At 38.2% G+C, this 15369-nt stretch overlaps 1 protein-coding gene across 2 annotated transcripts in view; it reads left to right on the top strand.

The window, feature by feature from the left end:
• OXCT1 (3-oxoacid CoA-transferase 1) overlaps positions 1-15369 on the top strand; it is a 122106-nt gene that overhangs the window by 26004 nt on the left and 80733 nt on the right. For both annotated transcript variants that reach the window (XM_013051519.2, XM_004737952.3), the window contains exon 7: positions 2122-2182. In XM_013051519.2, coding sequence (XP_012906973.1) covers positions 2122-2182 — 61 coding nt within the window. The remainder of the gene's footprint in view (positions 1-2121; positions 2183-15369) is intronic.

Here is a 15369-nt window from a genome sequence, read left to right as displayed (position 1 = left end):
TGTGTATTTTAGTTGCCAGGACAAGTTACAGGGTTGAGATGTACTTAGCAAATGTGAGAAAAAGCACACAATTGCATTTAATTTTTTATATTGTTATTAATATGCATTACCTAAAATGTCTAAATTTTTTTGATATTCCGGAAAGATGTTGCTAACAACCATTTAGGTCTGTTCTTTTCCAGTCCTGTTGGGGTCTACTAGGAAATACTTAAGTAGGTTTTATCTGAAAAGTTGATTAATCTTGATGGTGCTAAACTTTCATTCTGTTACTTGGATAGCCACAGATATTAAGCCATAGGCTTAATGGATTTCAAAGTCTTTTGATTACCCTGAGCATACTAAATACCAAGTATTTAGTATGTTGGATTTATACATTATATGGTTGTTTTGAAAATTGTACCATCTTTGAATATACATGTACAAGTCTTGAAGACTTTGCCTGTTAGCTTACAGAAATAGTTTTCTTTCTTATAATATTGTCATTTACTGTTAGTAATAATTTTTATCTTTACTGAATCCACCTCTGTGATCTCTGGTGAGATCACAGTTAAATTCTCAGTGACTATTCTCATGTTTTTGTTCATTTCTGAAGCTCTTATATGATATTAATGCTGTATTTGATTTTTTTTAATTCAACCAGGTTTTGATTACAACTGATCTTGGCAGTTACACATTTTGCATCATGCCTGCCTTACTTGACACCTTGGTGTAATGTTTGCAAAGTTTAGTTGCATTTTATTTTATTTTTTAAAATATTTTATTTATTTATTTGACAGAACGAGAGATCATAAGTAGGCAGAGAGTCAGGCCGAGAAAGAGGGGGAAGCAGGCTCCCCACTGAGCAGAGAGCCCAGTGCTGGGCTAAATCCCAAGACCCTGAGACCATGACCTTAACCCACTGAGGCTTAACCCACTGAGCCACCCAGGTGCCCTAGTTCAGTTGCATTTTTTAAAAAGATGAATGAAATTGTATAGAAGCAAATGGAAATGAATTATCTAAACTATTTCCATGAGTTTATCATGTGTTTGGTTGCCTGGCTCTGTTATCTGAAGACTGAATTGACTGAGCCTGTGGTTACTGATAGGAGATGAGCCTGCTCTTCAGCAATGGTCAAGTGACTCAGATTCTTAAGATTCTGATTTCTAGGGTGACCTTCACTGTTAATGGAACAATTGGTAAAAGGTCTTTCTAGGCCATTGTTTGGGCAGCCCTGCACACCTTTGCCTCTGGCCACACTGCCAGAGCTTTCGATGCTGGACATGCTGGATGAATCCAGCTTAGCAACCTGTGACAGTACCCAAGGACTTCTGTCTCAGGGACACACCTGTCTTTATATTTTTCCTTGAATCTAAGTGAGATAAACATTGGTGGCCTAAAAACACCGGTAAAAGAGAGATATAATTCATTTCCCTTTATCAAATAAGCATTATTTTTATCAGCTTACACTCTCAGAAACAACAAAAAAAAACATTAAAATTTTTATAGATGGCAGTGAGTGATGCATTAATTTAAAAACTTGAGTGCAAAATCATCAGCAAAATTGGCACTTTCTGGAAATTTTTACACCTCAGGGTCTAATGTGGGTGTTGTACTTCAAAAAATTTCATTAGAGTTTGGTCCCCCGGAATGATCTTTGTAGATGACTCACACATTACCAATGAATGTTTCATTTTATTTCAGCAATAGGTTTCTCTTTAATAGATATAATTACTATACCTTCCCTCATATAAAGTACTGGGTACTTTTTTAATATTAACAAGTACTTTTTTAATATTTGGTGAAATATATAACTGTAGAAACAAAGTGAGATCCCAGTTAAAAGATTTAGGCAAATTAGTTTTAAATATTATTAATAATCTATTTTATCTTTCTGTATGTGATCTATATGTTGAATATGAAAAACAGTCCCTCTTTCCTTCAACTCCATAGAACCTGTGATTGAGTGAAGTGGCCATTGCTTTTATTTATAAAATTATTTTAACACTTATGGAAAATATGATACATTCTTTTAAAAGTTTCATAGATTTTTAGTTTATAGAAATTCTTTTAATCTATAAAGCTGAGAGAAGCTCTTCTTATTTTTGGTCTTCTTTTCCCACTTTCCCCGACTCCTAATATAGGAAAAGTGCAAGAAATTTCAATTTGCCAATGTGCAAAGCTGCAGAGACCACAGTGGTAGAGGTAAGAAAAGAGGTTATTTCTGCTTTCCAGAGGTTGCTTTTTAAGCTTGCTGTTATGTATTAGTTCAGAAAATATATAACAGTTCTTTTGTCTTCTGGAGGGCAAACAATGACTCCTTTTAAATTTTGGATATCTAAGGATTCTATTTAAATATGTATTAGTTGAGGGACACAATGAGGTGACTCCATGGTTAAGCATCTACTTTCAGCTCAAGTCATGATCCCCGGATTATGGATCAAATCCCACATCAGGCTCCCTGCTCAGTGGGGAACCTGCTTCTCCTCTTACCCTGCTGCTCACTCTCTCTCTGTCTCTCTGGCAGATAAATAAATAAAATCTTAAAGAAATATTTGTGATAATTGAAATTTTACTGTAACATTGGCTTTCTGCTTGGGTAGGGGCTCACTGGAATGTTCTCTTTGGGATCAAGCCATGAGACTGGTTAGCTTATAACAGTCCTTTAGTATTTGAATAAAATAGGACTCCTTAGGTAAAATTATAAGATGAATTTTTATATATAGAATCCCAGAAGAATAGTTGAATTGTATCATTATCTTACTGTGTTTGATACTATTAATTCTTTAAGGAAGAAGGAGTGTAGTACAAGTAATTGCTTTGATGTGGTTCTGTTTGGAGCATTTGAATTAAGGAACTAAGTGGCTCTTCTTTGGACATCTCATGGTGTGGGAGATACTTCACTAATTCTAGAGCCTTTCTAGGGCTGCAGCTCTGGGACAAAAATAGGTGGCTTGCTACCCAAACATGCCATTTTGTTTATATGTATTTGAACCTGAAAGGAGACTTCAAAATGATTCTTAACTTGAGGCTTTGAGAATCACCCTGGAACCAAATTTTCATGAAAGTTTGAGATAGCTTGTCTTTGGGAGAGCTTTATAGGAACCTGTTATGGGATCTGGAAATGAGAAGATATGTTTGAGGTTTTTCTCATGATGGTAGTGTTACTGTATGTGGCATCTGACTCCTTGCATACTTTTTGGCCAAGGTAGTATCTCATAGGGGCAGCATAGTGGTATTTTTGAAAAATCAAATGTTAGAATTCTGTTCCTCTCTTGAATAGTGAAGTATGTTATTTTTAAAGTTCTGGAGGATATGGTACTTCCAACCCAGGCATGGTGGTTTCTTCTGAATTGGCTATTGTGTATTTTCTGCATTCAAAACGGACAATGTGGTTTACTCTCACTGTGTAATTTATTTTTTTTAATTTATTAAATCATCTTAATGACCTGTACATGGCACATCTACACACTACCACTGAAAAAAAGCCTATAACCTAGCTTAAAATAATTGGTAGTTTAACCGTGTTGATTTTACGTGCTTCTGTAACTCTTCCTGGAACTAACATTCCTTCTCTGAATACCAAGGGCAGTATGCATGTTCCTGGCTGAAGTTCTTTTTTTCTTCTTCTTTTATAATCTGGTTCTTTTCAGCCAATCTTATTTCTTCTAAGAACAGAAAATGACCCTCTAGTGTCTGAGAATCACTGTAGATAACTAGAAAAGGGAGGAGTTGTTTTTTGTTTTGTTCTTTTGTTTTTGTTTTGCATAAGAGATGGGGAGGTCAGTTCCCTTAACTGAGCCTGTAAATATGGTAAAGGCTAGCCCCCTCCTTCTCTGAGAACAGACATCGCTATCTGTGGCTGTACTCTTTTCTGCTAAACATAGACTCACTGTGGGATCCTTTTCAATACAGTGTTTCCGTTAGCTACTCCCAATTGACTATATCTGCAATGTCCAGCATGGTGGCCACTAGCACATGTGATATTTAAAAATTAAATTAATTAAAATTAAGATAAAATTAATTTTCTCTTCAGTAGCTGCATAGGACTAGTGACTACTGTCAGTGATAGTGTCAACACATAGAACATCATCACTATGAAAATTTGATTGGACAGAGCTTAGTTTTGATGATCAAGAGGAAATCTAATTTGTCACTCTATCTTAGGAATCTAAGCAAAACAGCTTTTAGGTAATGGATTATCCTAAGCTCCATGGTAGAAGAGGTCTATATGCTCATAACTTGAGTTATAAAAACTGTGTTCTCAAAAAAGGAAAATCATTTGGAATTGGGGATGGGAGTATTTTCTGATATGACGAGTCCATTTTGACTGTGACTTTTGTATTATTCTGATACTGGTGAGTTCTCTGGACCTCCAGCTCCTCCTGTTTGCTGTGTTCTGTGCACTGTGTTATCTGCATAGACCTCCTGGATTCTCTAATTCTCTTCTGTTCTGTCCTGCTTTATTTGATGCTGATCTTAGTGGGATGGATGATTGTGAGCTGGTTTCTGCAGTGTGGTATCAAACAGGAATCTTCAGAGATCATCAGTTACCCACATTTTTTCCTGCCTTCTAGTTATTAACAATAATAATAGCTACTGTTAATCAAGTATTTATTATGTATTAGTCACTGCTATATTCTTTATGTACATTATTATTGTTGTAATCCTCATAATAATCTTATAAGGTAGGAACCAGTATTATCCTTATTTTACAGAAAAGAAATTTAATGTACAGAAAGGGTTAAATATGTGACCTGATGTCACACAGTTAACACAGCTAGGTAGACCCAGAATTACAGAGAGATCGATTCCAGGTATCTTCTCTTTTCCATTATTTTATGAAATACACTCAAATCATCATAAATGGATGATTTTTCAAACTTTTTGAAAGATACTGAATCTCTGGAAGTCATCCATTTCAATGATAACTATTAGAATCAAGCAGAGAGCTCTTTGGCTAATTTATTCCTCTCTCCTATTCTTTCTTGCCAGTCATCCTGATCATGGTCTTTTTCTCCTCCACAACTATGTACCCTGGAGCTGGCTTTGAGAAAAGCTTGTCCTGGGATCAGTAGCTCTCTAGGTCCATTCAGTCTTCACCTCAGTTCATTCTATCTTTTAGCCTCTGTGAACCTTGCAGAGGTTCACATATTTCCCTTAAATATGGTGAATGTCTGTTCTAGTATTTTTAGACAGTCAAAAAATATTTTTGAGAACTCTCAGCTCATCTCCTCTCTCTTCTCAAAGAGGAACTAGAGGACTTTTCTGAAGAAGAGCCTGGATTCCACCCTGTCTTCCGAAGCTCTGGGCTGCTCTGTAGTGCAGCGTCTTTGCAGCCTTTTTTCCCCATTTACGTCCTGTGATTTGATTTTTAAGGAGGGTAGAACTATAAATGTCAATAATACTAATGATAGTTCCCTTAGGCATCCCAAAATTGTTTTTGGCCTTAGAAGCAGAGTGACAAAGGAACATAGAATCACCTCTTGCTTTTTTTTTTCTCTTTCGTTCATCGTTTCTTCTCTAATTAATTTACAGTTAGTGTTTTCTGTCAAGAAGTAAACCAGGATGTTTATATCTTGAATTAAAGGGAGTATCCAGTTTGCTCTCAATATGAGTTATTTCCAGTTTCTCTAAGAGAGGAATGTTCCTCCTTTCCAGAACACTTTTCCCTTTCCAGTTGTATAAAGCTAATAAGGTGACTGAGTGTTTCTGTTTTCCCCTTTAATAAAATCGATAGGAAGATTGCATTCATGTTTCTTAAAGCCTGCAGCCACTTGCGTGCTTCACCTCAAAGTTGTGATCTGGTGAGTGCCCACTGTACCGCCCGCCCTGCCTGCCATCACCCCCTTAAGGAACTGGGTGGCTACTGGGAAAAACAATACAAGTGGGTGCACATGTTGGCACACATGGCAGAAAGATGTTTCTCTTTTCGGCCCAGACAGTGATATTTTTAGACCTCCGTCTCTTTGAGTGGGTGCAGTCCCGTCTTCCCTGATAAACTTCACAAGTTTAAGTGCAAAACCAGCCAGGGAATGACTCTTGGCATTGCATTCTGTGTGTATAATGAGAAGTGAGGACTGTCCTCACTTGGGTTGAACTGAACTCATTTGGGTTTTGGAGGGGTCTTCTTATCCCTCAATTCCCCGTGAGCCCCCTCTGCCAGTGTCCCTGGGTGCCTATCCCACCACTTTGGATTTTCCTTGGAAGTGACCTGTTTCTGCATTTTTTAAAAAAGCACCTTATAATAGAAAACCTAGGGGGAGGGTTGGAGTGCTTCAGTCAGGAGACTGTTGAGCTTTTGTCTCCTGCAAGCAGCCTGGCATGCCTGCTCTGTCAGAAAAGGTCGTCTGACTCAGCCACGGAAGGCTCTAGAGGCTGCCTGAGCCGGAAACAACCCCGCTGGTTTCATCAGGGTTGTGCCGTGGCCGGTGTTAGAGGGCAGCACGGTTTATACCGAGCCTCTTCTCTTTTAGCTGATTTCAGCTTTTAGTTAAAACAGTATATTTATGATCACAACTTGAATAGAATTATTTTTATGTTGTTGACATTATGGTATATTTGCATATTTGCATATGAAAGACTTGCTTCATGCAACTATTGCGTGGGTATAGCCCATGTGGGTTAAGAAGCATAATAACACATTGAACACCTGTGAACCCACCTCAGGTGAGAATTAGAAGATTGCTCGTATTCCTTCTCATCTGCCTGGGTCTCCTGTAGCCATCACCATTATCAGGAATGTGGTGTTTTATCAGTCCCTTTAAAAAAAATGTACTAAGTCGTAAGGTGCGGACATATTGAAATTACTTCCCAGAGTGCTCTCCTAAGACTTGTGTGAGAAGAGGCAAGCTTTGGGAACTGTGACTTCTGGGTTCTGTGCTAATGCCTGGCACATGCCATCTCTCCTTAGGAGATTAACTGGAGGAAAAAATGGCATGTGTGCCCGTCTGCCGAGCAGACATGTGTCATTTCTGATTGATGGGTGAGGAAGGGTGAAGATTAATTGCAGTATAAATGGTATTAAAAATTTTTTGTTTTTGATGTTTGTTATGAAGAATGATGAACCTGTGCAACAGTAAACAGAAGAGGATAGTGAAGCCCCAGGAGCTCATCCCTCAGCGGCAATGACTGTCAGCCCATGGTCACGCCCGCCGCATCTACATCCCCTTGTCCCTGTTTCTCCTCCTTTATCATCTGTAAAGAAATATCAGATATTATATCTCAACCCCATTTTAAGGAGAGGCGCTTTTCTAGCTTCTGGAAGTCCAGCAGTGACCAGAGACACACCCGCTCTCACAGAGCTTACAGTGCTGCTCAAGATAGACGTGCGGTATGTAAGGGAAGTATGCAGTTTGCCGTATGTTGATATGTGTGAAGGAAAACAAACAAAATGCCTGAAGAGTCACATGAAATGTCAGGAGAAGAAACTGAAGTTTCAGATAAGGGTCAGTGAAAGGCCTTCTGAGTAGAGACCCGTAGGAGGTCAGGACACCAGCTCTGCAGCTCCCGGAGTGGGAGCAGTGTAGGTGGTAGGAGTAGCGGTGGAAAGGCGAGAGTATTCCTGGTGGCTTTGAGGACGAGGGAGGACCTACTCTCCCTTGTTCGTTGCCGGGTGGTAGGCTGAGGAGCCTCCCATTAAGGTAGCTTTCTCCAGGGGCAATAGCAATGTCTCCTTCTGAGGCTACGGGAAATAGGATTTGTATTTTTAGTTCACTTTGTAATAATGCCCAAGAGATGATTAGGCATAAGTCTGGCTTTAAAACTCTGAGATGAATGGAGAATGGTTCTAAGATTGGATCCTCCTGGCTCTTGTGACTCTCTGGCCTTGTTTGGAGAACTTTGCATTGATAACTCCTCGTGAATTATCTTAGCAGAAGTGATCAAACTGGTTGTTACTTCACTTTACAATTAGAAGGTTGGAACACAGTGGATTTTAGTGACATGACTTAATCACTTCAGTGGATTCTGTGAACATTTAATCTCCACCAAGCAGACCAATTAATGTATCCATGTTTTTAGAGACTTTAGTTATCTTCCTTCCTGCTTTAGAGAACACAAAAATGCCTGAGGGATAAATATAATTTCTTTCCTCGTAAGTGTCTTTTATTCTTAATCTTGACATTGCTAATGCCTTTTGATATTATGGCTTTTAAAGCAGTGAAACTCATAACTTTTGCAAGAGACTGTAAAAAGAAAAAACAGTTATAAACAGAAAAAAATTAAAGCTTCTCTCACATAAGACAAGCACTTCTAACCAGTTAAGAGACTTCATTAGACAGACTCAGTTTGGAGCACACAGTATCTTTAGGCAGGCTACTAGTGGTCACCCCTGTGAATTCATTCACACACACAAATCTCTGATTGATATGTGGAAACATGATATTTACCTCATGAGGTACCTCATGAGTAGACTGTCAAGTTGGACATTGACAGTGTGAGACATAAGATGCTAAGTATCTCCTACTGCCCGTAAGTATTTACCTGGTAAAACTCTACTTCAGTTAGATAACTAGAATGAAGACAGCAAGAAGCTATTACTTTATCTACCTGGGCCAGTTGAATTGAACACATGACACAAATTCTTCTTTCAAAAGGGCAGGGAGGAGGCTACCTGGGTGGCTCAGTGGGTTAAGCCTCTGCCTTGGGTTCAGTCATGATCTCAGGATCCTGGGATGGAGCCCCAAATCAGGCTCTCTGCTCAGCAGGGAGCCTGCTTCCCCCTCTCTCTGCCTGCCTCTCTGCCTACTTGTGATCTTTCTCTCTGTCAAATAAATAAATAAAATCTTAAAAAAAAAAAAAAAGGGCAGGGTGGGGTGCCTGGGTGGGTGGCTCAGTGGGTTAAAGCCTCTGCCTTCGGCTCAGGTCATGATCTCAGGGTCCTGGGATCGAGCCCACATCAGGCTTTCTGCTCAGCAGAGAGCCTGCTTCCCCTGTCTCTCTGCCTGCCTCTCTGCCTACTTGTGATCTCTGTCTGCCAAATAAATAAATAAATAAAATCTTATAAAAATAAAAAGGGAAGGGAGAGGTAAGAGAGCTACTTGTTTCAATATAGAAAGAACAAATTACCTTCTTTCCTCCAACTCTCATGAACCCTGGTAGAATGCAGTGGCTTGCCCAGGTGTTTACATTGCTTTTTGGTTATAGACCTGTTAAATTATGTAATATCTTTTTTAAAAAAAGATTTTATTTATTTATTTGACAGAAATCACAAGTAGGCAGAAGGCAGGCAGAGAGAGAGGAGGAAGCAGGCTCCCTGCTGAGCAGGGCTCAATCCCAGGACCCTGGGATCATGACTGGAACTGAAGGAGAGGCTTTAACCCACTGAGACACCCAGGCGCCCCTATGTAATATCTTTTAATTTATATTTCTTTCTCTCATAGTTTTTTAGTTGTAAGATTTTATTCATGCTTTACATTTCAGTTTATAATTATTACTGAACTACTCTTGAGAGAGATACCTTTAAGTTTCTTATGCTACAAATTTAGCCAGGTATGCAGTCTTTTGACAGATAAGATGATAATTTCCTTACACAGCTGAACTGACTGAACTGATCAACTCTGCTTACTTCAAAGTAATAAAGTATTTAAAGATCATTTATAATTATTAAATACCATTGAATTTTTATGAAATGCTACATTGGTTTGAAAATATATGAATGCTAATGAAGATATATTTAATGAAGACAAATTGTAGTTTTGGCAAAAAATAACCTCAGTAGGAGAATTACTATTATGTTAACTCTGTCCACCAAAGAAGTAGTAAATATTTTTTAAAAAATGGACTTGGTGAATGCCTGGTGATAACTTTACTGCTTTCTTTCTTCCTTTCTTTCTTTCTTTCTTTTTTTTTTTTGCATACTCTTATAGATTACTAAATATAATTCTTAGACTAATGACCATTTACATCCAGAAGAATAGCAGAATAGAAACATGGTTTGTTGATGATAAAAATATATTAAATCAAGTGCTAATCCTGACATTTTATTTCTTGTTGCTTGGTAACAATGCAGCAGCCATGTGAGAGATTTCCATTATCTCAGGTACAATGGACTTCATTGCATTGTGGGGTAGAAATACCAATTACAGCAAGTCATTCGTATGCCATTATCCTTACAAAATTTTGGTGCTATTTTTTAATGTTAGTGCAGAGATCCTGAAAGTCATTTAATAACACACGGATGGATATTTTATTTTGATGGATTGGTGAATTTTATTCTATTTTTGGCCTTTTGATTTTGTGTCTATTTATAATTTTTGAGGGTTCACAAATTTGCATTTTACCAACTTGTGCTGTATAAACTTAGGCTTTTACATTTTACTATAAGTACGTATATTCTAAAGGATGCTTCATTAACTCTAAGTGAACATTTTTTATCCATGACCACCTAGGGAGGGGAAAAAATATCTGGGCAAAATTTTTTGCCTCATGAGAAATAATCAGGGTATATTCCTCATCCTTCTATAATACAAAACATTCCTAGTTTAGTGCCTGCTTCAGGGAAAAAAAAAACACAAAACCCTGTGGAACCAGTACAATTCATGTTAAATGAAAGACTGATTTATATTTTATGTAACTGTGTATGTTCTATATACTGTTAGCTCACTGTTATTATTTAAAAGGGTTGCAGAACTTTAGCTCATGGCCTCTTTTTGTACCACACAGAGTTGAGAATGTTTTTATATTGTCAAAGGGTTATTTAAAAAAGAAGGTTATGTGGCAGAGTCCACAAAGCCTGATGTATTAACTGGACTTAAATGAAGAAGTTTGCAGACTCTTAGTGTATAGTATGGTTTTCATTTTTGTAGTCTGAATATCTTAAGTGTCACTCAGTATTATTTCTAAAAAGACCCAAGGGGTTCAAGTAGAACTGAAATAGACTAATAACTGCAAAAAAAAAAAAAAATCAATGGGAAATTAAATTGAATAATAAGAATTTGTGTGGTAGTGAAATGAATGTGCAGTTTGGCAGGTCTTTCTTGGGGCAACCATAATGAAAGGAATATCAGATAAAACAACTTGTGTATCTGTCCACGGTTGTTACAATTTCTTTGAAATCTCAGTGCCTTTGTCCGTAAATCTGACTTTCGTATTATCATGAATCAACGGACTGATCCTATTAGAAGCATCTCGCCTTGGGGCACCTGGGTGGCTCAGTGGGTTGGGGCCTCTGCCTTCAGCTTGGGTCATGATCCCAGAGTCTTGGGATCGAGTCCTAGGGTTGAGCCCTGTATTGGGCTCTCTGCTCAGTAGGGAGCCTGCTTTCTCCTCTCTCTCTGCCTACTTCTCTGCCTGCTTGTGATCTCCGTCCGTCAAATAAGTAAATAAAATCTTTAAAAAAAAAGAAGCATCTTGCCTTTTCCTGCCTGTTTGATTTGTCTTATTCCTGAGGGCTAGTTTCTTATGTCTGTAGCACAGCCAGGTGAATGTCGGTACCTCAGGACTTCTCTAGCCGGAGCCATGCAGCTGCAGCTCCCACTGTCTGGCTGGAGTTGGAGTCATCCTGGGTTCCTGGCATTGGGAGGGACCCTACAGCCCTGGGCTTTCATCTTCTCTGGAGCTGTACCCTCTGCTTCCCGGAGAGCGGGAGGAAGAGAAGTAGAGAGACTTTGGGCATGGTGAGGCTGGTTTTTTCAGCCTTTCAAAGTCTGGCTTTTAGCTTCCTGTTTTCTTTTTAGTCAGAAACACACTTAGGATTTGTCTGGTTATTTCTTAACTTGTTGGTAAGGTAAATCGAGAGATCAGGGACTAAACCAGGGCAGCCCTGTGCTTTCTTGTACAGCACTGGTCCTCAGAAGCGATAGAGAAGGCTGGAACCAGCCTTATGTATTCTGGTGACAAGAGGCAAAAGTCAGTTATGTTAGAGAGATTTACTTACCTCCTCTTTTCTGTAAACAGAAGCTCAGAAAATTCCATACCTAGGCGGCATTTCTGCAGTAGCATACATTTTATATCACTTACTGTTTGTGCCATGCTGTGTGTTTTTCAAAGTACTTTCACATATATTCACTCATTTCATCTTATCACCAGATGACATAGGAGGAGAGGCACTTTTGTTACAACATTACAAAGGAGAAAACTGAGATATGGGTAGGTTTCTAGGACTAGATCACTAGGAAATTGAATGATCTAAAGAAAAAGACTCTTGGAAGACTGGTTGAAGTCCTGACTTTCCAAGCTCCATCTGCCATTGGCAGGCTATGACGACTACCAAGGCTTTATTTTTGAGATGTAAAAATTGTAAAATTGAAAATGTAGGTAGGTAGGTATGTGGGATTTTACAGGAGGTAGGACTTCAGCACAAATGACAGGGTCATGGTTGTAGCATGGGTCCTGTGTGTGGAATGGGTTTTACGATGGCGCGAAGGGAGGCAGGGTGACTAGTGAGGAGATGACTGCACTGTCCAGGCAAGAGGTGATGGTGGAGTGCAGGTGGGAAAGGGAGGCGGAATCGAGGTAGACAGTATTATGGGAGAGGACTCCATCAGACTTGCTGACTCACTGGTTATGGGGTGCTGGGTAGAGGAAAGGCAGAGATTAAAATAACTCCTCGACCTGACTAGAGCAGTGGTGTGCCACTTCCCGAGATAGGAAACCTGGCAGAAGGGGAAACAAGGGTTCTGCTAGGGGTGAGTTGGCTTTTTTAGGCATTCAGGTGGTAACTTTACAGGTGTCCCTGGACACGTATGTACGGTGCTCACTGAAGAGGTCTGGAAGGGGTTATGCTATTGGGAATGATCTACATGTATTTGATAATTAGTCATGGAATGGGGAAGACCCCATAGCGAAAGAAGTCCTGGGACTAAGCCCTTAGGAGTCTCAGTCTCAGAGTCTCTTTGTTTTTGTTATTACTTTTTATGAACAGAATCTGAGATTCAGAATTGTATCTTTGTCTCTCACTAGCATTGCGACTTGGGACAACTTACTTTAGAATTTGGGCTTCTTTGTGGCAAAGGGCATTTGAATATATTTTCTAAACCTCTCAAGTGCTATGTGCTCACCTTGATCCCTCCTGCTGCTTTAGTCAGTAAACCTCAGATGACTGCCAGTGTTCTCATTGACCCAGTGAGGATGACTTTGGAACTCTGTGTAGTGGGTGGCAGCTGGCAAGGCTCACCGTCCTTATCCTTGCCATGTCTTCCAAATTTCTTGAGATCAAGGGAATGAAAATTCCATAACATCTCCAATTTCTAAAATCTTAACCTAGTTATCAAAAACTAGCCTAGATTATACTTCAAATATATTGTTAACTTTAATCTTCAATAAATTATGTAATCTTTAAGGCTTATAAAAAATCAACCTGAATATGTTGATCTTTTCATTCAAACTGTGATGACTTTTAAGGGGAACGTCATGGACACCTTGAAGAAAGGAAGGTTCTTATAAATCTGTCAATAGCATAAGTTGCATATGCTCAAAAACTGATGACCTGTCTTAGCTGTCAGGTTTTAAATGAAGCGTTAGTTAATGACTTACTTATCTCTTTTTGTACTTTGGTCCGAAGATTTCAAATACTTTGACTTGGGTTGAAAACTGAAGTTTGTTCCCTGAGGAAATTGGCTTGTGCTGACTATCCAGCTTGACTTCTTTTGAATGAAAGTAACATTTATTATTCTTTTGGAAACAGGAGAAACAAAATGAATACAGAGGGACTCAGATATTCATGGATGATTTATGTTCACCCATGGGCACACCACTGCCTACAAACACCAGAGGGACTAAGTGTTTAAAAATAGATACTTTCCATATTCCTTAGGATGGAGCACATGGTTATATAGAAATAAGTAAGACTGCAGGTGTGTTTTCAGTGCTTCCTTATGAAAGCTTTGCCTTATTGAATTTTTACAAACTCGTGAAAAAAAAGTATGTCTCATTTTGTTTGTTTTTAGAGGAAAAGGTTTGAAACAGTTGCTTAATTTGGGAAAAATAATGAAAGATTAGAAAACAAGTTACTAGAATAACTTAACTGCTAGAAAGTAATGTTGTTCTGCTCTGTGGTTCATTCCATGACAAAACCAAGACCACTCAGGTCCAAGAATGTAGGTCAATTCTTCCATTCAGAAACTTAACATTAGGACATAGTTTCTGTCACTAAATAACTAAGTCCACATTTAATTGCTTTGAAGAGAATTTTAGTTCCAAATCCTATGGGAGGGAATTTAAACAGGAATGTGAAGAACTCTGGTATCTTTTTCATGCTTTCTGTGAAAAGGAGCTGGGTTATTCACTTAAAGAAGCTATTTTAGTTTCCTTAATAATTGGGGGAAAGGATACAGGTTTTGCCTTGTGTTGTGAAAAAGTTCTTTTCAGTTTCGAATTTCATTTTAGATTTTGGAAAAGCTTTGCTGGCATAGACAAAACTTGGGGAAGAAAAATTCATCGTTACCAAACTCAGAAAAATAACAGGTTGACTATTAAAAGCTATGGGATTAAAGCTGTTGAATTTGAAAGTTTTTATATAATTTAAATTTCTCTCAGTTTGAGGAATTTATTCGTCATTCATTTTGAGAGTTGGCATCTCAGAAGTGGAATTAGACCTTTAGAAATAAAGGAAGTATTAAATAGAATTTTAAAAGCAGTTCTATAAATTCATTCCTGCTACAAAAGGGTTTTTAGCCAAAAACTTATTAACTTTTCCCCCAGTGCTTTTGGCATTATGTTTGCATCCAAGAAGTTTTTATTTTTCTTCTTTCTTGGTTCCTATTTTTTAGTATACAGAGTAGCATTTTACATGCAGATTGATGAGAACTAGGTTTTATAAAAATGTAGGAAAATAATAGAATGGAAAGCTTTTCTTCATGAAATTCATTCCTAGGAAGTAGAAGGGGCCATAGAATGGTCTAAGTAGAATGAATACAGCTAAGGTATGCCTTACACAGAGTGCAGTAGACTCTGTCCCTGAAATATTTCCAGCACTGAAAATAGCAGGTGAAGGAGTTACAGACTTGTAATAATACAAATAACAACAGAGGGAACAAGTACTGTTTATGCCATGCCCTTAAGTGCAGAGCACTTTACATCATCCGTTATAATTATCCATTGAGTTAAGTTTTATTATCCTTACTTTATAGAGCAGAGAAATGAGGATAGGGAAAAATTTTATCCAAACATATTTCTTTCTGCCTCCAGAGCTGATGTGCTTAAGCAAAAGTAAAGGGTAGATGTATTTTAAGGTACATTTTGTTTTATACTTTGCAATATTAACGTTTTATTTTAGTTTACTACCTCCTTACTGGCAGGGTCATAGATCTTTAGTGAATTGAATTTTTTAGTCAACTAAATATAGCTGCAGGACAAAGTGAATGCTTCCATAAACACAAAATTAGAAATCATTCAGTATATTAACCTCTTAAAACTTTTAAAATAAGATGGTCCCCTAATAGCTATAAAAT

Source organism: Mustela putorius, unplaced genomic scaffold, assembly GCF_011764305.1.
Source record: "Mustela putorius furo isolate JIRA1106 unplaced genomic scaffold, ASM1176430v1.1 tig00000407_pilon_pilon_pilon, whole genome shotgun sequence".
Taxonomy (NCBI): Eukaryota; Metazoa; Chordata; class Mammalia; order Carnivora; family Mustelidae; genus Mustela; species Mustela putorius.
The sequence above is the reverse complement of the archived record's forward strand: the minus strand, read 5'-3'. Positions and strand labels throughout refer to the sequence as shown.